The sequence below is a fragment of the Grampus griseus genome, assembly GCF_964374135.1.
Source record: "Grampus griseus genome assembly, chromosome: 20".
Taxonomy (NCBI): domain Eukaryota; kingdom Metazoa; phylum Chordata; class Mammalia; order Artiodactyla; family Delphinidae; genus Grampus; species Grampus griseus.
The window spans coordinates 27,530,091-27,554,750 of NC_139014.1; the positions used below are offsets into that span (position 1 = coordinate 27,530,091).

Consider the following 24,660-nt stretch of genomic DNA (forward strand, 5'->3'; position numbering starts at 1 on the left):
ATGGAAAAGAATCTGAAAAAGAATATGTATATATATGTATATATAACTGAATCACTTTGCTGCACACTAGAAACTAACACAACATAGTAAATCAACTATACTTCAATTTAAAAAAATTAAGCTACAAGGATATATTGTACAGCATGGGGAATATAGCCAATATTTTATAATTATATTGTGAATCACTATATTATGAATCGCTGTGTTGTACCCCTGAAACTTATATAATGTTGTAAATCAAGATTACCTCAATAAAAAAAAAGTCGATCTGTTTTATCAATTGATTGATCTTCTAATTGTGGGTCAGAATTTCTTGCTTATTTGCATGCTTTGAAACATTTCTTTGGATGACACACTTTGTGAATTTTATGTTGCTCAGGGCTGGTATTTTGTATTCCTTTAAATATTTTTGGACTTGGTTCTGGGATATAGTCAGATTACTCCGTTTTTGTTTTGTATGTCTGGGACAGTCTTTAGCCTAGGGCAGGAGTGTGCTAACATTTTCTTAAAGGGTCAGCTAGGAAATATTTTAGGCTTGTGGGGTTTTTATTTGTAGATAAAGAAAAATAAATTGGGTTTGGATTTTGTTTGCAAGATAGTTTAAATTTTAATGTGTCTTTGGGGAAGCTGAATCTTAGATCCTTTAAAAGGTGCAAGCATTTTTAGAGTTATTGTAGTTTTAATTGTGCTTTCTTCTCTCTGGTGCTAGATGTAGTAGAAAAAGAAAATGATAAAAACACCAAGGGATTCTTTTTTTCTTTTGATTTTGTGAATAGTTAAAGGAGGCTTGAACTTTCTCCTCTTACTATTATCAAGGGACTACTATGATTCTTGCCTTATAGAGAATGGCTTTTCTTTTTTTCTTTTTTCTTTGCCTGTGATGCTTTTAATCTTAAAAAACAAGAGGACTGGGCCTCAGTTGTTATCATTTGAATATCTTCTTGGCACCTACTGTTTAACCTAGTTTTCACTGAAATTTTACCTCTTGTTGCTTTTATTGTGTCTTCCAGTTTTTATGTATATATGTGTTCACTTTGGAAGTATTTTGGAATTTCCATTATTTCACCTGTGGAACATGGAAAGAATCTGAGGCCAGGTGAATTTATATAGCTTCATAGTTTACAGCAACAGCCAGACACATGAACTAATCAAAACTCTCAAATTGTATAATACAAAAATAAAAACTACAACTCTGTGTGTGTGTGTCTGCAAAGGAGTGAGAAGCACAAAATTTAGGAGAATGGCTACCCAGCAGTGGGTGGCTGACAGGGTTTAGGATGTATGAGTCTATGTTAGTAAATGGAAATTACTGGTAATGTTATACTTCTCATCTTGGGTGATGGGTTCATAGGTATTTATTATATTATTAAAATATAAAGAAGAGGTCCAAGCATTCAACGTTGAAGTGAGCCAAGAATTATTAATGGTCTAGTTCTTTGTATTTGGGACCTTAGGTGGAGAGGAGAAAGATGCAAGCAAGAGAAACCATATTCAGCAGTCTTTACTGGGTCAGAAGTGGAAATCAGAAATGAGAATTAAAAGTTTATAGTGAAGAAATAAAAGAGAGGGATATTTCTCTTTGTATGTATTTTGGCTTGGGAGATTTTCTTATATAAAGATGTGTTACTTAAAGATGCTAATATTTTAAATTTAACAGTATTAAATCAGTTCTGCATTTTCAAAGTACTGTACTTATATATTTTCTCTAACCAGAACATGACTGCAGCTAACATGTGCTCTTGGTATTTTTATTCATATATTGAACGGGCTACTGTAGTATGATCTCAAGTTAATCATCTAACCTACTATAGTTTTTATACTATAGTTTTATACTCTTGCAAATGTAAATAATATCCTTCTTTTAAAATTTTTATTAATATTTATTTATTTATTAAATTTCTTTATTTTTTGGCCGCTTTGGGTTTTCGTTGGCTGGGTGCGGGCTTTCTCTAGTTGCGACGAGCGGGGGCTACTCTTCGTTGTGGTGCGCAGGCTTCTCATTGTAGTGGCTTCTCTTGTTGCAGAGCATGGGCTCTAGGCGTGCAGGCTTCAGTCGTTGTGGCATGCGGGCTCAGTAGTTGTGGCCTGTGGGCTCTAGAGCGCAGGCTTAGTAGTTGTGGCACACGGGTTTAGTTGCTCCGCGGCATGTGGGATCTTCCCGGACCAGGGCTCGAACTCGTGTCCCCTGCATTGGCAGGTGGATTCTTAACCACTGCGCTGCCAGGGAAGTCCCCTAAAATTTTTTTAAAATTGAGGCATAGTTGATTTACAATGTTGTGTTAGTTTCTGGTATACAGCAAAGTGATTCAGTTATATATATTTGTATATATACATATTCTTCTTTTCAGATTCTTTTCCATTATAGTTTATTATAAGATATTGAATATAGTTCCCTGTGCTGTACAGTAGGATCTTGTTGTTTATCTATTTTATATATAGTAATTTGTACCTGCTAATCCGAAACTCCTAATTGTACCCCCACCCTTTCTCCTTTGGTAACCAAAGTTTGTTTTCTATGTCTAAGTCTGTTTCTGTTTTGTATATAAGTTCATTTGTATCATTTTTTGAGATTCCACATATAGATGATATCATATAATATTTGTCTTTCTCTGTCTGACTTAACTTAGTATGATAATCTCTAGGTCCATCCATATTGCTGCAAATGGCATTATTTCATTCTTTTTATGGCCGAATAACATTCCATGGTACACACACACACACACACACACACACACACACACGCCACATCTTCTTTGTCTATTCATCTGTTGATGGACACTTAGGTTGCTTCCATGTCTTGGGTATTGTAAAATAGTGCTGCTATGAGCATGGGGTGCATCTTTCTTTCTGAATTTTAATTTTGTCTGGATATATGCCCAGGAGTGGGATTGCTGGATCATACAGCAACTCTATTTTTAGTTTTTTGAGGAACCTCCATACTGTTTTCCATAGTGTACATGCCAAATCTGGTGTATGGTGTGAGGGAGTGTTCTAACTTCATTGGTTTACCCATGGCTCTCCAACTTGCCCAGTACCACTTGCTGAAGAGACTGTTTTTTCTCCATCGTATATTCTTGCCTCCTTTGTCAAAGATTAATTGATTGGAGGTGTGTAATAATATCCCTCTATATCCTACTTCACAGAGCTATCATGAGGACAAATGAAGTAAACTATAATTTTTTTTTGGAAAATTTCCCTGCAAAAGTGACTAAAATGAGCAGATGTCAAGAGGGCGCCCCATGGCCTCCACTCCACCACTGGCAGGAGGGAGTAAGTGGCTCTAGAATTCTGGGTGTCTACGCCATCACCATCTGCCTTTCCCCCTCTCATGGTACACTCACAGTGTTGCCATCACCGTCTAAGACCATGGGGACTTTTATCCTTGTTGACCTCAGTCACCATAGGAAGCCAAAGACCATCTCTCATCCTCACACTCTCCTCCAAATAGCATTCAGTTGTCAAACTTTTGAAATCTCTCTGTGGATTCCCCTACTCCCTCCACTACTCACTCCAACTCCTGAAGCCTTTTGACTGGGCCCTCTGGAAGTCCCTGTCATCTGCAAAATTCCCTATATCCTCAATCTCTTTTGGAATGTTCTTTTCTTTTCCCTATATCCTCTTTGGTGATATGTCTATTCATGTCTTTTGCCAATTACTGTTGAATTTGGAGAGTTTTTTACATATTTTGGCTTTGAGTCATTTGTAGGATATATGTTTTGAAAAATTTTTTTTCTGTCCATGGCTTATCTCTTCATCACCTCAATTTAAATGAATTCCAATTAATCACTTTATTTTCAAATGAAAGGATTATTTCCTCATGAATATTTTGCCACAAATTAATAGAGATCCATCTACACATTATTAATTTTCATACTCTGTGTTTTTGGTTCTCATTTTTCAGATATTATTATGTGGGGAAGTTGGTGCTTACTGAGCAAGAACTTTGTGTTCTTCAGCAAGATTTATTTCCCTGCGGTCTGTAAATCTTTTGAGGAACTGGACAAATCCCCGAAGTTTACTAGTTGATATAGTTGATCCCTGGGTGGCATAAAGGTTTTACATCTCTTTATAAGAGGATATAATTACCTATCATGTAAAAACACTAACTCTAGCATTTTACCAGGCAGTAGGATTCTCTTGGATAGAATTGAGTGGTTTATGCATGCCTGTTGAGTGTGTGCTGTAAGTAGCATACGGTTGTGTGAGCAGATAAACTATAGGTTATGTACATGTTAACACTTATTTATTGTAAAACTGCCTTGTGTCCAAAGTAGTTTTTTCTAGGCAGATATTGAAAAAACATGTAAATATAATTTTTGTAGTATACCTTTTGGTTAATACATTATTAGTGTTTTTAATGTCTTAATGCTTCCTTTTTTTAAAAAAAAATTATTTATTTATTTTTGGCTGCGTCGGGTCTTAGTTGAGGCACACGGGATCTTTCATTGTGGTGTGTGGGCTCTTTACGGTGCGTGGGCTTCTCTCTAGTTGTGGTGTGTGGTCTCTGTAGTTGTGGTGCACGGTCTCAGTAGTTGTGACGTGTGGGCTTAGTTGCCCCACGGCATGTGGGATCTTAGTTCCTTGACCAGAGATTGAACCCGCATCCCCTGCATTGGAAGGCGGATTCTTAACCACTGGACCACCAGGGAAGTCCCTAAACTGCTTGATTTATTCTTGATTTATTCTTGTAGGCTTGCTGAGGGTGTGCCAAGACCTATCAGTGTGTTAATAGGAGGAATCTCATTTAGCACCTAGTTTCAGGCTGATTGGAAGCCAGACCCCCAGGCAGGATCTGTATAGAAATATATACAGTCCTGTGGGTCACATTTGTAATTCCTACTGGCCTCCAGTCCAGGAGATCTGTAGGTGTTCCCTGGGTGACAGTTACAAAAATTGGGGCTCTAGACAGTTGTACAAGCTCCTTTCTGGAAGGTCTTTTAGAGCTGTAGCAAGGTCAAAGAAAAACAGGGATGGGTGTCTCCCTGGGAGCACCTCCTTAGCTCCTGGGTGTGTGGGAAACCTGAGACCTGTCCCTCAGGCTGAAGCTCCAGGCTAAGTAAATAGGCCCCTTTCACAGGAAGACTGGGGTTGAATTTCTTCTGGTTTTCTGTGCAATGCCCTGGGGATGGTGGCCTGCCAAGAACTGTCTTTTCAATTGTTACAGTCCCCTAGAGCTCAGTAATGTCAGCCTCCTTGTTCAACAGAGAGGGCAATCAAGGGGTGGCCCTTGTGTGTATTGCACATGCCTGCTGGCTTTAGCAGGTCAGCTGGAGAGTGTAAGCGGTGAGGCTGGCCCCCCGGCTTTCCAAACACAGTGGGAAAATGTCTTTACCACACATGCCCATGGTTTCAGCAGTGCCGCAGGACAGTGCCTTGCCTTTGTACCCCTACCAGCTTTGGTCTCGGAGTGGGAGAATGCCACACTGCTCATGCTTGTCAGCCTCAGCCAGGGAGTGGCTGAATGTGGCCTCGGAATTTAGCTAGGGAGCAATAGAATGTCAGCGATAGAATGTCTGTTCCTGCTTATCCACTCCAACCAGTAGTGAGGAAGTGCTGCAACCCCCTGAGCTTTCCTGCTTCATCAAGGCAGTGGTTGCCACCACTTTCTCCTGATTGTCTTAGCAAGATTGGAGGGAGGGTGCTGCCTCTGATCTAGCCCAGCTATGCTAGCAGGGTACCAGGCGAGTGCAGTAATGGCATCCACCAGTGCCTTTCTCTCCAAGAGGAGATTCTGCTGTGCCCTGCCTCTCCAGCAGTTGCTTTTATTTTTACTTATTTTTAATTTATATTTTATTTATTGTTGCTGCACGCGGGCTTTCTCTAGTTTTGGCGAGCAGGGGCTACTACTCTTCATTATGGTGTGCAGGCTTCTCGTTGCAGTGGCTTCTCTTGTTGCGGAGCAGGGGCTCTATGCATGCGGGCTTCAGTAGTTGTGGTACATAGGCTCAGTAGTTGTGGTGCACGGGCTCAGCAGTGTGGCTCGCGGGTTTTAGAGCGCAGGCTCAGTAGTTGTGGTGCACGAGCTTAGTTGCTCTGCGGCATGTGGGATCTTCCCAGACCAGGGCTCGAACCCATGTTCCCTGCATTGGCAGGAGGATTCTTAACCACTGCACCACCAGGGAAGCCCTTGATGCGATTTTAAATGGGATTGTCTTCTTGCTTTCTCTTTTTGATAGCTTATTATTAGTGTATGAAAAACAATAGATCTAAAAAAACTTATTTATTTACTTATTTATTTTGGCTGTGCTGGGTCTTAGTTGCGACATGCTGGATCTTTGTTGCGGCATGCGGACTTCTTAGTTGCGGCATGCGGACCTCTTAGTTGCGGCATGCAGACTCTTAGTTGTGGCATGCATTCAGGATTTAGTTCCCCAACCAGGGATGGAACTTGGGCCCCCTGCATTGGGAGCAAAGAGTCTTACCCACTGGACCACCAGAGAAGTCCCAATAGATTTTTTAAATGTATTAATCTTGTATCCTGCCACTTTACCTAAGTCATTTATTAGTTCTAATAGTGGAGACTTTAGGGTTTTCTATATATGGTATCATGTCATTTCAAATAGTGGCAGTTTTACTCCTTCCCTTCCAAATTTGGATGCCTTTAATTTTTTTTCTTTGTCTGTTTGCTGTGGCTAGGACTTCCAATGCTATATTAAACCAAAGCGGCAAGAATGGGCATCATTGTCTTGTTCCTGATGTTAGAGGAAAAACTTTCAGCTTTTCACCATTGAGCATGATGTTAGCTGTGGGTTTGTCATAAATGGGCTTTATTATGTTCAGATATGTTCCCTCTATACCCACTTTGATGAAAGTTTTTATCATGAACGAATGTTGAATTTTGTCAAATGCTGCATCCCATAGGTATTAGAAAGCTATGTTTCCATGTTCATTTGTCTTGAAGTATTTTCTGATCTCCTTTTCAATTTCTTCATTGACCCATTGGTTTTTTAGTAGCATATTGTTTCATTTTTCCCATTTTTCTTCCTGTAATTGCTTTCTAGTTTTATACCATTGTGGTTGGAAGAAATGCTTGATACAACTCCTATTCTCTGAAATTTGTTGAGAGTTATTTTTGGCCTAACATATGATCTATTCTGGAGAACATACCATGTGTACTTGATAAGAATGTGTATTCTGATCTTTTGGGATGGAATGTCCTGTAGATATCTATTAAGATTAACCGGTCTAATGCGTCATTTAAGACCATTGTTTCCTTCTTGATTTTCTGTATGGATGCTTCGTCCATTGATGTAAGTGAGGCGTAAAGTCCCCTACTATTAATGTATTATTGCCAGTTTCTCCCTTTATGTCTGTTAATATTTGCTTTATATATTTACGTGCTTCTGTATTAGGTGCATATATGTTGGTGAGTATTATATCCTCTTCTTGTATCACTTTATCATTAAATAATGCCCTCTTTGTCATTTGTTATAGACTTTGTTATTAAGTCTATTTTGTCTGATATGAGTATTGCTCCCCCCCACATTTGCAAGAAATTTCTTTTTATGTCTCTTTGCTTTCAGTTTGTGTGTGTGTCTTTAGCTCTTTTAAGCAGAATATAGATGGGTCTTGGTTTTTTTTAATCCAGTCATCCTCCTTGTGTCTTTTGATTGAAGCATTTATTCCATTGACATTTAAAATGATGTTTAAAAAAATTTATTATTTTATTTTTGGCTGCATTGGGTCTTCGTTGCTGCACACGGGCTTTCTCTAGCTGCAGCGAGTGGGGGCTACTCTTCATTGCAGTGCGCGGGCTTCTCATTGTGGTGGCTTCTCTTGTTGCAGAGCATGGGCTCTAGGTGCTCGGGCTTCAGTAGTTGTGGCACGTGGGCTCAGTAGTTGTGGCTTGGAGGCTCTAGAGCACAGGCTCAGTAGTTATGGCGCACAGACTTAGTTGCTCCACAGCACGTTGGATCTTCCTGGACCAGGGCTCAAACCCACATCCCCTGCATTGGCAGGCGGATTCTTAACCATTGTGCCACCAGGGAAGACCCAGTGATTTTTGATTTGTATGTACTTATTGCCATCTTGTTCCCTGTATTCTGGTTGTTTCTGTAGTTCTTCTCTGTACTTTTCCTCTTCTTTTAGTTTCTTCCCTATGGTTTGATGATTTTTTTTTTTTTTAGTGGTATGCTTGTGTTCCTTGCTCTCTACTTTTTTTTTTTTTTTTTGCGGTATGCGGGCCTCTCACTGCTGTGGCCTCTCCTGTTGTGGAGCACAGGCCCCGGACGCGCAGGCTCAGCAGCCGTGGCTCACGGGCCCAGCCGCTCTGTGGCATGCGGGATCCTCCTGAACCGGGGCACGAATCCGCGTCCCCTGCATCGGCAGGTGGACTCTGAACCACTGCGCCACCAGGGAAGCCCTCTCTCTACTTTTTTGTGTATTTATTGTACGTTTTTGATTTGTTATTACTATTGGGTTCATATATGTTGATCTTTAATTGTATCTCCTGTTTTAAACTGGTAATCGTTTAAGTTCTAACACATTCTAAAAGATCTGTATTTTAACTCCTCTCCCCCACACTTTGTGTTTTTGATATCATATTTTACATCTTCATGTTTATCCCATTATCCTTTTTATTCTAATGCATATTAGAATGCATATTCCAACTTGTTTTTGCCAAAAACATAAAACCCCAGAATGGTGAAATGAGTAGGACAATAAACTCCTGTATACCTTTGCCCTAGACTAATTACTAATATTTTGGTCACATTTTAGCCCGCTTCTAATCACTCTAATCAACCACTATTAATGTCATGCACACAGTTTATTTCCTTTGCCACTGAACAACTTTCTTATTTGCTTCAATTTTTTAATGCAGGTGTAATTTGCAGTGGAGAAATGCAGAGATTTACCTGTTACAGTTTTGGGTTTTGACAAATACATACACTTATGTAACCCATACCTCCTTAAAGATTATTTCTGTTACCCCAGAACGTTCTTACATGCCCTTTCCCAGTCATCCTTACCCCCTCGGAAGCATATACTGTTCCAACTTCTTTCACTTCAGAGGAGTAGTCTTCCCTGTTCTTGACGATGTTACATGTATCAGTGTATCTTTCCTTTTTATTGCTGAGTAGTGTTCCATTTTATGAATATATTTAATTATTCATTTTCCTGTTGGGTTGAATATATATTTTTGAGCTATTATGAGTAAAGCTGTTGTGAACTTTGTAATACAAGTTTTTATGTGTCATGGAGTTTGAGTCACCATTTGGGTGAGCTGAGACAGATAGTCAATCGAATGTGTATAATATGAGGCTCTGTTAAGTGATTTAAAGAAAAAAAAAAGGAGCGGAAGCATGATAGAGGGTGATCTTTCTGATCGGAAAATATTTTAGCAGTGACCTAAAAAAAGTATGTAAGAGAACTATGGAGATAACTAGGGTATAACTTGATAATTCCAAGGAGATAGCAGAAAATGGAGCGTTCCTGAGGCAGGAGTGTGCTTGGCATATTCCAATGTGGGTGAGCAGGGTAGAGGGCTAGGTCAGAGAGATATTGATACCATGATAGAAGAGCAAGAAAGGAGTTAAGGACATGAACAGTGTTTTTTTCTTACGAGGAAAGTAAATGAATGGATTCACAATACGACGGTTGCCAGCAACAATAATAACTGCATAAAGTTTATTGAGTTCTTACATGTTGCAGCACCTTGTTTAGTCCAATCCATATCTTATATTTTTTAAACTTCACAACAATACTATGTGAGGTATTGGTACTTATCTCCACTTTACAGATGAGAGAATTAAAGCACTAAGGAATTAGATACATTAGCCTTTATCAGTACATTTATTTATTTTCCAACAGAGTTCTTCTTGGTCATAACTTTCTGACAGTAGATTTTTCAGTGAGCCAGGGTAACAGAGGAACAAATTCTGGTTCGCACGTGGTTTAGTACCACAATAACTTGGGAGAATTATTTAGCCTCTCAAAGTCTCATTTTACTCCTTTGTCAAATGTATGATTTGTACTTTGTGTTTGTTAAGGTCTGGTGAGTCAAATCTGTGAAAGAGCACAAGAGGCCTGATCCTTGAAGAGAAATAATGTGATGCCACTAAATATTAAGGGATACCTCACATGCTGAACATTTTAACTTATGGAGGAAGATAATAAAGCGAGCAATAACTTAAAAATGGTGTGTTTGACATTTTAAACTTTCTGAAGTCACGGTGGAGTCTAAAATGTATACTCATGTTTTGGATACTTGAGGCAGATGCAAAGATTTACTTGATGTTCATGGTTTTTTTTTTTTTTTTTTTTTTTGCTGCGTTGGGTCTTTGTTGCTGTGCGCAGGCTTTTCTCTGGTTGCGGCGAGCTGGGGCTACTCTTCGTTGTGGTGCTCGGGCTTCTCATTGCAGTGGCTTCTCTTGTTGCAGAGCATGGGCTCTAGGTGTGCGGGCTTCAGTAGTTGTGGCACGCGGGCTCAGTAGTTCTGGCTCACGAGCTCTAGAGTACAGACTCAGTAGTTGTGGCGCACAGGCTTAGTTGCTCCGTGGCGTGTGGGATTTTCCCAGAGCAGGGCTCGAACCCGTGTTCCTTGCATTGGCAGGCGGATTCTTAACCAGTGCGCCACCTGGTGATCATGTTTTGATAAAACTGTTCAAGGCAATAAGATTTCTGTCCTGTTTTTCTTGGGGTTGGTTGATGGCACCTGCAGCCTATGTGTCTGTTTTCCCATTTCTCTCTCTTCATCTCATCTTCCACTTTATCTCTGTCTTCTTTGTCCTAAAAAAATTCCTCACATTTTTCTCTGTTTAGGTGAGAAATAAACCTGAAGAGTATTCAGTTCATAATGGTGATTGTTTTGTAGCACAAAATAGAACATTGCGTAATAAAATAGAACTTTTTAGTGGGAAAATATCCACACAGAATCTAAAATTACACGCAATAAAATGTATTGACTACAAACTAACGGTGGAATCATACTTTCTAGCTAAAATTTAGATCTGCAGATATGACTACAACTTGAAGCTCACATTGAGAGAATCTATGATGAAAATGGGTTTGGACAACCTCATTGAATTAAATATTTTCTAAAAGAATTATTTCAATAAAATAACAAATGGAATGGAAGACTTGGAAACAGTTTAACTGATAAAATGAATTAAATTGTTCAATGGAATCTTTCTGCAGAAGGCACTCTCAGTTAAAATTAGTACCTACATAATACACTTTTGTGTAAAATCTCTGTTTTCCAGTCATCCTCAACATCAAAAGAGTAGAGCTGGAATATCTTATTATCAGTTGGATGTTTATTTGCCTCTGGATATGATTTGGATCCATACAGGAGTGGTTTCTATTTGATATCTTGAAATCCTTAAGGCTGATCCATGAACTTAAACTCTTTAGTTAATGAGTTTACAATAGTGTGTATGATGGGGGGTGTTATTCAACATTTTCTGACATGCAAACTGTCTTGAATTTTGTTGAGGGGGAGAGGAGTTGGTGACTTGGTGGGCAAGCACATTTTCATTACTTTAATTGTGCGATTTATTAGGATTTTAAGCTTTTTATAAATGTTTTAGTGTTACAGGACAGAATTAAAAGGATTTAGAATAAAAGGAGTTTAACAAAAGGACTTTGCAACAGGATTGCAATAGTTTTTATATTTGATGGATTTAGCTAACGGCTTTTCATTTCAATCATCATGCTACATTCTGTTAAATGCTGTAGAACAGGTGTGTGTAACGTCATTCTCTCTATTGTACATGCAAATAAACACAATTTTATGTATAAAAAGTTAATCCTCTACAATTTGGAGGATTACATTATGGGAGGGTGATGACTCCGTTAGGCATCTTGGAGAGTACATGCTATTTATATTGCAAGAAAAATCAGGTTAATAGCTACGGTGTTCATGAGATTATAGAATTTTTATACCAACACTTTAAAAAATTGTATTTATTCAAACCATCCACAAAGAAATTATTTAAGGCAGAGTTAAGGTTTTGTTACATGGTTTTCCAACTTTGAAAAAATTTAATATAGAGTGTGCCTCAAAGATATTTGAAGGATTTGTTATGGTTTGTTTGCTTACTGAAGATTCGTCTTTTCTAGTTACAAGGTTTTGGTAGTACAGTGGGGGCTTTTGGCTTTATGTTGTTCTTAAGTGAGGGCATTATTTTGTAGTTTAAATTTTTTGCTTGGTTACCTTTTCTGAATATCCATGACGCTTATCTTTAGTAAGCGTCAGGTGACTGACCTAGAGAACAGATTCAGTAGGACTGTTGTAACCCAGTAGGTCAGCGGAAACCAATGGAATTCTTCAATTCAGGTTTGAGAAACACAAAAACAATCAAACCATTCTTGCCAGTATTATTTGCATTTTAAAGACATGATGTATCATTCATCAAAATATCAAATTGGTATGTATAATACAGGTACAAACCATAAAGACCTTGTCAGAACACCAGGATGCAGAGGGAAAATAGGTATTGTTAAAGGTGAAGGTGAAATATGGAGGAGTGAAGAATTGGCCTTGTATAGCTGAAGTTCAGTTGTAATTAATTTGGAAAATAAATGTTATGGGCTTTGGACCAGTTAATTTTTAACTTGTGCTTCGCTCGAAAGTCATATTGTTAATTCTGAAATCTGATTTATTTGTTTAGCAGGGGTAAGAGCACACAATCCGTAGTAAATTAATGTTTGGTGAAGATGTAGTCACTGATCTTTATAAGCTTCTCAAAATTTAAATTAGTTATGGAGAACTTTATTCATCAACACTGTTTATAGTTTTGGATCCTTTTTTTTAATAGTTTTGCTCTTTTTAAGGTGTGATAATACAGTCTGTTAGTGGATCATAGAACTTGTCTTAACCTATTTAGTATAATTATTATAACAATTTAAAAGTATATTATGTCAGATCACAATCTAAATGTGTAACCATTAACCTGTCCTCCTCTGGATTAAACTTCATTATTTTTGGAGGGATCCATTAACGAGGATTATTAACATTAACATTACAGTTGCTGTTTACCATCTAGCAAAGAAATGAAACATTATTAAAAGAGAGCTGAAGTCCCCTGGCTACCTCTCCCAAATATTGTCTTCATCCTAAACCCCTAAGAGGACTATTCCTATCCTGAAATTGGTGTTTATGTGTTTAGCACTTAAGATAACTAAATATCTGTCTATACATCTAACTACACACACTCATGTGGGCACACACTTGTTCAAGCACACAACTTGTACCTTTTTCAAAATTGTGGTAAAAATCACATAACATAAAATTTACCGTCGTTAGGGCTTCCTTGGTGACGCAGTGGTTAAGAGTCTGCTTGCCAATGCAGGGGACATGGGTTCGAGCTCTGGTCTGGGAAGATTCCACGTGCTGTGGAGCAGCTAAGCCCGTGCGCCAAAACTACTGAGCCTGCGCTCTAGAGCCCGCGAGCCACAATTACTGAAGCCTGTGTGCTTGGAGCCTGTGCTCTGCAACAGGAGAAGCCACCACAGTAAGAAGCCCGCGCACCGCAACTAAAGAAAGCCTGCATGCAGCAGCAAAGATCCAAGGCAGCCAAACATAAAGAAAAAAAAAATTACCATCTTTAAATCTTTACAAACTTTTTTTTTCCTGCCCAGCTGTGCCGCGCAGCATGCGAGATCTTAGTTCCCTGACCAGGGACTGAACCCGTGTCCCGTGGTCCCATGAAGTGGAGGCACACAGCCCTAACCATTGGACTGCCAGGGAATTCCCGGCAAACTTTTAATTGTACCGCTTGGCAGTGTTAAGTGCATTCAAAGAACTCTGTACCCATTGAACACCAGCTCTCCATTTCTCTCTCCATCACTAGTCCCCATCACATTTTTCTTTCTGTTTCTAGGAATTGGACTACTTTAGATTCCCCATACAAGTGGAATAATAGAGTATTTGTCTTTTCATGAATAGTGTATTTCATTTAGCATAATGTCCTCAAGATTCATCTGTGTGTAGCATGTGACAAGATTTCCTTTTTAATATATACATTTTCTTTATCCAGTCATCATTTGATGGACATTTGTGTTGCTGCCACCTTTTGCTATTGTGAATGATTCTTTAGTGAACATGGGTGTTCAAGAGCTTGCTACATCTTTTTAAAGTTAATATTTTAAGAGCATTTCTTTTTTTTTTTGCGGTACGCGGGCCTCTCACTGTTGTGGCCTCTCCCGTTGCGGAGCACAGGCTCCGGATGCACAGGCTCAGCGGCCATGGCCCACGGGCCCAGCCGCTCCGCGGCATGTGGGATCTTCCTGGACCGGGGCACGAACCCATGTCCCCTGCATTGACAGGCGGACTCTCAACCACTGTGCCACCAGGGAAGCCCTAAGAGCATTTTATAGATAGCAGAATTGAGCAGAAAGTACAGAGTTGCTGTATATCTCCTGACCCCTCACATCTCACAACTTCCCCCACTATTCATACCCTGCACCACAGAGGTACCCACACTGACATCATTATCACCCAAAGTCCATAATTCTCATTAGGGTTCCCTATTGGTGGTGTACATTCAGTAGGTTTTGACAAATGCATAAGGACATGTATCCACCATTGTAGTGTCTGAACAGAATAGTTTTCCTGCCCTAAGCATCCTCTGTGCTTTACTTACTCATGCCTCCCTCCTTCTTAACCCCTGAAGACCACTCATCTTTTTTTTTTTTTTTTTGGCAGTACGCGGGCCTCTCACTGTTGTGGCCTCTTCCGTTGCGGAGCACAGGCTCCGGACGTGTAGGCTTAGCGGCCATGGCTGAGCTGGCCATGGCCAGCCGCTCTGCGGCATGTGGGATCTTCCCGGACTGGGGCATGAACCCGTGTCCCCTGCATCGGCAGGCGGACTCTCAACCACTGCGCCACCAGGGAAGCCCACCACTCATCTTTTTACCGTCTCAGTATTTTTACTGTCTCAGTAACTGTCTTTTGCCTTTTCCAGAGCCATTCAGTATGTATTTAAGTTTCCGCCGTGTTTTTTCATGGCTTGATAGCTCATTTCATTTTAGTCCTGAGTCATATTCCGTTGTCTGGTGGTACCACAGTTTATTTATCCACTCATCTACTGAAGGGCATCTTGATTGCTTCCAAGTTTTGGCAACTGGGAACAAAGCTGATATAAATGTCCATGTGCAGGTTTTTGTATAAACAGTTTTCAACTCCTTTGGGTAAATACCAAGGAGCATGATTGCTGGATCTTGTAGTAAGAGCATGTTTAGTTTAGTAAGAAATTGCCACACTGTCTTACGATGTGGCTGTACCGTTTTGCATTCCCTCTAGCGATGATTGAGAGTTCTTGTTGGTCTGCATCCTTGTCAGCATCCGGTGTTGTCATTGTTTTACATTTTGGCTGGTCTAGTATGTGTGGAGTGGTATCTTATTGTTGTTTTGATTTGAATTTCCCTGATGACCTGTGATGTGGAGCATCTTTTCATATGCTTATTGGCCATCTGTATATTTACTTTGGTTAAGTGTCTGTTCAGATCTTTTTCTCAGTTTTAAATTGGGCTGTTCGTATTCTTACTGTTTAGTTTTAAAAGTATTTTGTTATATTTGGGATAACACTCCTTTATCAGATGTGTCTTTTGCAAGTATTTCTCCAAGTCTGTGGCTTTTCGTCTCACTCTTGACATATGTACCTTTTTAAAGAGCATAAACTAAATTACATAATATTAAAAGAAAATATTTATCCTCTTTATTCTACCTTCCATTTAAAAATAACCTGCCTTCTGAGATATTACATATTTACCAGAAAGTTGCAAAAATACTACAGACAGGTCTTGTGCACCCTCTGCCCAGCTGGTTACATCTTATATACAATATAAAAACCAGGAAACTGACATTGGTGGGATGTGTGCACATAGTTCCATGTCATTTTATCACATGTGTACATTCATGTAACCACTACCATAATCAAGATACAGATCTATTTCATCACTACAGTAATCTCCCTGACACCATCGCCGTCCACCATCCCTAACTTTTGGGAATTTATCAGTCTGTTTTCCATCTCTGTACTAATTTTGTCATTTCAAGAGTATTACATAAGTGGATTTACACAGTATTGCTTTTTCACTTAGTACAAGGTTGTTGAGGTGTATCCAAGTTGTTTAGTGTATCAATAGTTAGTTCCTTCTTACTACTGATTAATATTTCATGGTGTGGAGGTAAAATTCATCTGCTGAAGGACATCAGGGATGATTTCACTTATTTTGCTGTTTAAAATAAATCTACTGTGAAATTTGTGTACAAGTTTGTGTGGGTGTAGTTTTTATTTTTCTGGGATAAATGCCCAGTAGTATGATTGCTGGGATATATGGTAAGTGTATGTTTAGGTTTTTTGTTTCTGCTCTTTTAAAGAAACTGCCACACTCTTTTCTAAAGGGGCTGTACTATTTTATATTTCCACCAGGAATGTGTGAAAGATCTAAGTTCTCTGCACTTTTTGTCAGCATTTGCTTTTTACATTTCCCTGGTAGCTACTGTTGTTGAAAATCTTTTCATTTGCATATCTGCTTTCCATATCTTATTTTCAGTGAAATATCTCATGTCTTTTGCCCATTTAAAGTTGGATTTTTGTTTTTTAGTTTTGAGTATGTTGAGATTATTTCATATATTCTAGATGGGTCCTTTGTTAAATATGTGTTTTACAAGTATTTTTTCCAACGTGTAGCTTGTTTTTAATTTTAATTATAGCCAACTTATTGCTTTTTTCGGTCTCATGGATCATATTTTCTGTGTCATGTCTGAGACCTCTTCACCAAGCCCTAGGTCCTATGATTTTCTTTTGTTTTCTTCTAAAAGTTATATAGTCTTACATTTTAATCTCTGATCCATGTTGAGTTAATTTTAGGTAAGGTGTTTTATTTCCAGTTTTATTCTTTTCCTATGGGTATGCAGCTGCCTCAGGACCATTTGTTGAAATGGTTAAACGGTCTTATTCCACTTAATTGCCTTTACACGTCTTTCAAAAATCAGTTGACCATATTTGTTTGGGTCTGTTTCTGGATTGTCTTCAGTTCCATTAATCTGTGCATCTTCTGTCAACTTTATATATCCGTTTACTTAAATTGTCTTTCATTTCCTGCATCAGCATTTTGTAGTTTTCAGTCTCTAAGTCCTGAATATATATTTTAGATTTATACCTGAGTATTTAATGTTCTTTTGAGAAGTTATTAACAGTATTGTATTTTTAATCTGGAATTCTGTGTGCTTGTTGCTAGTATATAGAAATACGGTTGATATGTTGTATGTTGATCTTGACTCTGGTGACCTTGCTGAGCTAACTCACTAGCTGTAGAAGTTTTTGCTGTTGTTGATTCCTTGGGATTTTCAATGTATCAATCATGTTATCTGAAAATAGGGAGTTTTATTTCTTCCTTTCTTATCTGTATGACTTTTTCCCCCTTTCTCTTCTGCTTCGTTGCCTTGTCTAGAACTTCCAGTACTATACTGAATAGTACTGGTGAGAGTGGAGTCCTTGCCTCGTTCTTGCAAAATTCTTGTTTGTCCTTGTTTGTTCTGTGAAAAATTTTGAAACATTTCATGGATTCTTTCCTCCTCTGTTTTTCTCTTTTCTCTCTTTTTGGAATTCCTACCTACGTACTGGAACTTTGAGGCTCTCCTTTAACATTTCTCTTGTGTATGTGTTTGTGTGTGTGTATAAATTAATGCTGTTTTTCTTTTCTTTTTTTTTTGGTGTTTTTGCTGTGTTCTGTAGGAAACTTTCTCTGATGCTTGTGTTGAGTTTTTAAATAATATCTACCTTGTTTTTAACTTCCCAGAGCTCTTTTATTTTCTAAGCGTCAGTTTTTCATTGCATTCTTATATTGCTTCATGCCTGAAATATCTTCTCATATTTTTAAAATTACTAATGATAGTTTCAAAATTTTTGATACTTTCTTCCTGTACAGAGTTAACCACTTTTCCAGGTGCTTGTACCTGTTTGTAAGCAGCAAACTAAAAAGCTGATTGCAAGCAATGTGTATGTGTTTGCCAACCTCTAACTTTATTGCGGGTGCTTTGGTGTGCTGTTTCTTGGAGCTCTCTGGTTGACAATGTCTTTCAGTCTTTCTTCACAGACTGACTGATTTAATTTTTTTTCTAATACATTGCTATTCATTTTACTAGTCTTTTCTCAGGATTTTGCATTGTTGTGTATTGAGAATGGCCTGAAATTTTGAAGTTTTTAAAGTTTCTGTTGTGACCTTCCTTTATTTAGTTTTGAAATCAAGGTTATACAACTCTTAGGTAATTAGTTGGTGGAATTGGGGGTGGTTTTCTGATTTCATGGTGAATGTGTATAAGGTTGACGTTGCTAATTTTAAAAAAAGGTTTTTAAATGTTGGTTCAATTTTGAAAATAGTTATAAGTTTATTTATAGCTCTTCTAGTTTTTGTTCAGTCAACTGTATAAATATATCAATTTAAATGAATGTTTTTCTATCTCTTTAGCTGTAAATGTTTTGAGAGAATGAAAATAATGGGAAATATACAAGAATACTTCTCAAAGTTTTATTTTACATTTTATTTCATGTTCCTCATCAGGTGCTCAAAAGTGTGACAACTTTGCTGAAAAAAGGCCCCTCCTTGGTGTTTGTAAGAGCACTGGATCTTCTGGGTAAGGAATTAAAAAAAATTTCTTTGAACCACTATTAAAATTTTGTATTATTTCAGAGGGGGAACTTTGATGTCTTCAAATCTTTGTTTACCATAAGAGTATGCTCTTACAAGACAGATGGGAAAGGAAATAAAAACATATTTAGGGTTTTTGTCACTCAGTCCTTGGGATTTTTCTGCTCACTGTTTTCTCAAATGTAGGGTGATAGCAAAACATGAAAGCAAGCCAGCAGTACCTCAGACTTCAGTCTTGAAATAAAAGATTAGCATCGTTAAGAAAAATGTGTTTCAGTTTATGTGTTTATTTACTATTTATAGTGGCCTTCTACAGTGGATTAGAACTTACTATTAGGTTGCCATCGTCGTCATCATCAGTCATCATCACCACCACCACCACTACCACCACCACCATTAACATTTACTGTTGTTGTAGCTAGCATGTGCCTGACACTGTTCTAAAGGCATTCCGTGAATTTTCTCTTTCATTTCTTTCAGCAATACTATGAAATAGATACTGTTCTTAGTCCCATTTTGCAGTTTAGAAACACTCAGGCGCTGAATTCACACAGTGGAGCTGTGGATTCAAACCCAAGCAAGCATTCTCTTAATTCCATGCTGGTTACATTTGTGACCATGAGAGGACTATGGACAAAGATGATTAATGGTTATTACTCAGGAAGTCAGATTTTCCCCTACTTTCTCTATATAATAAATGAGAATATGTGCTTCTTAATGGCTTGTGGTGATTTAGTTATCAGGTTTGTCGTGACCTTTTCACTATGTAATTCCAATTCAGCCGCTGGTAAAATTTCAATGGCCTATACAAACCATGTAATTGAAAGTTACTGGGTAGGCAGTCCAGGGCTAGTGAAGTGTTTCTGTGATATGTCATTAATGACCTAGGTTCTTTCCATTTCTAGTTTTGACATCTTTTAGGATCTGACCCCTTCCCCTAATGATCTCAAGAAGGCTACTGTCTTTTCAGTTAGTGCCTCTCCTCCACTTGAACTCCTAGCTACAAGATAAGCAGGGATATGATTATGGTTTTGTTAGTAAGGTAGAGGATCAAAATGAATATTAGGCTTGGCAACCAGTAGTCCCTGCCTTGTACTTTCAGCTGATAGTGTACACTCTAGGTCATGGATGCAGTGCAGAAGGGAAGAATGTGCTAGTGGTGTTACATGATTAGGTCTTGGAATCTTAATCGTTGCTTTCTGGGGAAATGGTTGGGCTACATACATGCATTACAAGGCAGTTTTCTTCCGGTGTAAATTTTTGGGTTGAAGTGGGCAAAAATTTACTTTGTGCTCATCACTCTGCCAGGTATGGGATGAGGATACAAAGCATGAAAACCGAATTCCTTGTCCCAAAGACTTAAGGATGTTGCTGAAAACAAAAACATAGCACACAGAAAATGATTGTGATATAATGATGTGTAATAGGAATTCAAAGAAGGTAGAGATCAGTGTGCATGGATTAATGGGAGATGGCCTCATTAGGAAGGCACAGCTTATGCTGGATCTAAAGGAATAAGAAAGTTTGGCAGTACATGAAGACGACTAAGGACTTCCAAAGTACGTTATAAAGCTATAAAAGGGGAACAGACACTGGTATAAATATACTTAGGAAAGATGGAGGTTTGTGACTTAGAATGAAGTCCACCTGCAAAACAGGTAATAACAACTATTTCAGTGCTCTAGAACTCAACCAAAGGCTTCCAACAATGTGGAAAGTGTTTATGTTTGAGAAACCGGTAAATATTAAGCCATAACAGTGGCAATCTGTCACATTCATGCCCGGAAGCTGCTCCCATCACACTCCACCCTTTTCCCTTCCAACTTGCTTGATTTTCCAGGGTGTGCAATGTCATGATGATGCCCAGCAGCATTGTCCCTGGAAGTTATGGTCTTGGGGTCATGAGATTTGTGCAGGCCCATGGCTCTTTTAGCCTAAAGTCATGGTTAGCTGAGGCTTCATGTAGGGGCAGAGGAGCCATGAAAGCATCCAGGGAAAGCTAAAATCTGGAAGACTTGAAAATGTCTGCCTGTTGAACGTGTTCCTCTACCCACACATAGATCCTTTTGGAAAGGATGACAACCTTTATTGACTTAGGGTATTTGAGCAAATTCCCTGTCGAATCTTTAGCTAAATCACTAAGCTACTTAGACACAGGGGCAACCCCCAGGCAAGCAGGCTTTAAAATGAAAACAAGAATTAAAGAAAAGTAAAACTCAACAGAGGCATTAGTAACTGCACATTGTGGAGGAAGAGAGATTTCCAGAATTCTTATACTATTTTATATAACATGTCTAGTTTTCAACATAAAATTATGATACATACCAAGAAATAGGAAAGTGTGATATATTGAGAAAAGTAGGCAATAGAAAGTGTTCCTGATTGTTTCCAATGTTAAAATTTGTAGACAGGGCCTTTAAAGCCATTATTCTACATATGTTCTAAGAACTAAATGAACCGTTTCTGGAATGATAGGAAAGTTATGATAACAGTGACTGAACAAATAGAGAATCTCAATAAGAAATTAGAAATTGTAGAAAAACCAAATGGAAATTCTGGAGTTGAAGAGAAAAAAGGTGAAATAAACTCTCCGGAAGAACGCAACACCATATTCAAGTCAGCACAAGTATCAGGGAACTGGTGTGTTGACAAGTGAGCTGAAAGGGAAAGGGAACCAAGCAGAAGAGGGGAAACACCTGTGGTGAAAGAAAACCTTGTTGATTTCACTCTTCCTGGTGTTTAGGTCCCTGTAATTCAGGCGCACCCAGTCCTGTTGAAGCCCCACAAAAAGATGTGTTTACGGAAGGTGCTCAGCTACCTACTGAGTTTGCTTTGCAGGTTTTGAAAGATTTTCCATTCCTTAGCAACCCTGCTTAACTGTATGATTAAGGAGATTGTTTTTATTTTTACAGGATTCATTTATTGAGGTATCACTTTATCAAAAAATAAGACACGAAAGGAAGGGTTGTATATAGTAGGTGATGAGATGATTTATTGAGGGATGACCATGATGTTATGCAGGTTATATTAGTCAGGGTTCTCCGGAGAATCAGAACTAGTGGGATGTGGGATGTATGTGTGTGGGGAGGGAGGGAGTGGGGGATTGATTTTAAGAAATTGTCTCACATGATTGTGAGGGCTGCAGATCCAAAATCTGGAGACTGAGGGAAGAGTTACAATTTCAATCCAAAGACAGAATTCCCTCTTCCTCCAAGGAAGTCAATGTTTTAAAATTTTATTAGAACTTTGAACTGATTGGATGAGTCCCACTCACATTATGAAGCATAATCTGCTTTACTCAAACTACTGATTGAAATGTTAGTCTTATATAAAAAATACCTTCAGAGAAACATCTAGAATAATATTTGACCAAATCTGGTTATTGTGGCTTAGCCAAGTTGACACATTAATGACCACAGGGGCAATGAATATAGTTCTGATTAAAATAGCATTTGCGGAACTTCCCTGGTGGCGCAGTGGTTAAGAATCCGCCTGCCAATGCAGGGGACACGGGTTTGAGCCCTGGTCTGGGAAGATTCCCACATGCCGCGGAGCAGCAAGGCCCCTGTGCCGAAACTACTGAACCTGCACTCTAGAGCCTGCGAGCCACAACTGCTGAGCCCGCGTGCCTAGAGCCCGTGCTCCACAACAAGAGAAGCCACCGCAATGAGAAGCCTGCACACCACAACGAAGAGTAGCCCCTGCTCACCACAACTAGAGAAAGCCCATGGGGCAGCAATGAAGACCCAATGCAGCACCCCCCCCCCCCAAAAAAAATAGCATTTGCTGGGCTTCCCTGGTGGCGTAGTGGTTGGGAATCCGCCTGCCAAGGCAGGGGACACGGGTTTGAGCCCTGGTCTGGGAAGATGCCACATGCCGTGGAGCAACTAAGCCCGTGCACCACAACTGCTGAGCCTGTGCTCTAGAGCCCACGAGCCACAACTTCTGGGCCCATGTGCCACAACTACTGAAGCCCATGCACTGCAATGAAGAGTGGCCCCAGCTCTCTGCAACTAAAGAAAGCCCGTGAACAGCAACGAAGACCCAACACAGCCAAAAATAAATTTATTAAAAAAAATGGCATTTACCTATTTCAAAAAAGTCTATTGTAGGCACTCATTTCCCCTGTCCCATTTCTGCTCATTAATTTATTTCTAGTAGGAGAATCATTCTGGAAAGAGACTGCTATATGTCTGTATCATTTGCTGGGTTGTTTTAAGAATGGTTATTGGGCTTCCCTGGTGGCTCAGTGGTTGAGAATCTGCCTGCTAATGCAGGGGACACGGGTTCGAGCCCTGGTCTGGGAGGATCCCACATGCCGCAGAGCAACTAGGCCCGTGAGCCACAACTACTGAGCCTGCGTGTCTGGAGCCTGTGCTACACAACGAGAGGCCGCGATAGTAAGAGGCCCGCGCACCGTGATGAAGAGTGGCCCCCACTTGCCACAACTAGAGAATGCCCTCGCACAGAAACGAAGACCCAACACAGCAAAAATAAATACATTAATTAATAAACTCCTACCAGCATCTTAAAAAAAAAGTCTTATAAAAAAAAAAAGAATGGTTATTGATAAATAAATGCAAAGATATTTTCTTTTTGTTGTTTTTGTTTGTTTGCTTTTTTCTTTTGGCTGCGTTGGGTCTTTGTTGCTGCATGGGCTTTCTCTAGCTGTGGTGAGCAGGGGCTACTCTTCGTTGTGGTGTGCAGACTTCTCATTGCAGTGGCCTCTCTTGTTGTGGAACACAGGCTCTAGGAGCGCAAGCTTCAGTAGTTGCGGCACGTGGGCCCCATGGTGTGTGGGCTTGAGTAGTTGTGGCTCCACGGCTCTGGGTCACGTGGACTTCAGTTGTGGTGTGCAGGCTCAGTAGTTGTGGCTCATGGGCTCTAGAGCGCAGGCTCAGTAGTTGTGGCACACGGCTTGGTTGCTTTGCAGCATGTGGGATCTTCCTGGGTTCGAACCTGTGTCCCCTGCATTGGCAGGCTAATTCTTAACCACTGTGCCACCAGGGAAGTCCTCCTTGGTTTTAAGCACAGTGCCTTCTAACTAGCAGGCTCTCAAAAATATTTATTTTTTGCTAAATGAATTTTAGTAAGCTTGCTTAGTAACACTTTTTTATGGTTGAGAAAATGTCTTAATCTGAGGAACCACATCTCCTGAACCTGGGTGTTGATGTCTTCTTCAGAGCCTGTGGTGAACAAAATTTTAGGACCCCCTTCACCCTTTGGAGACGTACAAGACATGTCTGTTGCTGTTCATTTCCGTGGCAAATGCTTTATTGAGCACAAGGTGCTTTGGACACTGTCAGTTGCTTATATTCACAATTAATGCCACTTAGTTCTTCTTAGGAAAGTTCAGTAAAATTTCCTTTTGATGTATAGATTTTCTTATTTATATTAAATTTATAATAACTTTTCAAAGAAAGGGGGGGAATTACTATGGAAATAATCGCAGTCCTTCCTCATTTTTTATCCTTTAGGTATACACACATTACACTTAGCCCACAATTTTTAATACTGGCTGTTACTGCATTCATGACAGTCATTAAAATGCCATTTTTTTTGTTTTTAAATTTGTTTTTTTCATTTTTTTTAATATTCTAGTGTTGTTGTCTTTTTTTGTGTGTATGTGTCTATGTAGAGAGAAAGAGAGAGGGAGAGGGAGAAGGGGAGAGAGAGAGACAGATACACTGTTTCATAATCATTCCAGATAAGCCATTTAAGTGCTTGGTGGGACATAATGTTTATTGTGCTACTGATCCAGGGATTAAGTCAGTGCCTTGTGTAATAATTTGAGGGAGGGAGGAGAAGTATGGACAGTATACTAAGGAATATACACTTTCTTAGGAAATGAAAGCTCATTGTGTATTACATGCTAAACTGTTCCAGTAATGCAGTTTTTTGTGGTTAGGATTTTGTTGGGTATTATGAATAATTGCAAAAGAGTAACGTTATTCAACAGCTGACTACAGACCTTGAAGAATGTTTAATCCAATATAATATCATCACGTTATTGGAGTGAAGATGTGATCTTTACATAGAGAGAATCATAGAATGCTGGTAGTG

The 24,660-nt window shown here is 39.2% G+C and overlaps 1 protein-coding gene across 5 annotated transcripts in view; it reads left to right on the forward strand.

The window, feature by feature from the left end:
• The window catches only part of BCAS3 (BCAS3 microtubule associated cell migration factor), a 572,645-nt gene that overhangs the window by 68,405 nt on the left and 479,580 nt on the right, over positions 1-24,660 (forward strand). For all 5 annotated transcript variants that reach the window (XM_082679094.1, XM_082679096.1, XM_082679097.1 and 2 more), the window contains exon 7: positions 18,511-18,583. In XM_082679094.1, the coding sequence (XP_082535220.1) occupies positions 18,511-18,583 (73 nt within the window). The remainder of the gene's footprint in view (positions 1-18,510; positions 18,584-24,660) is intronic.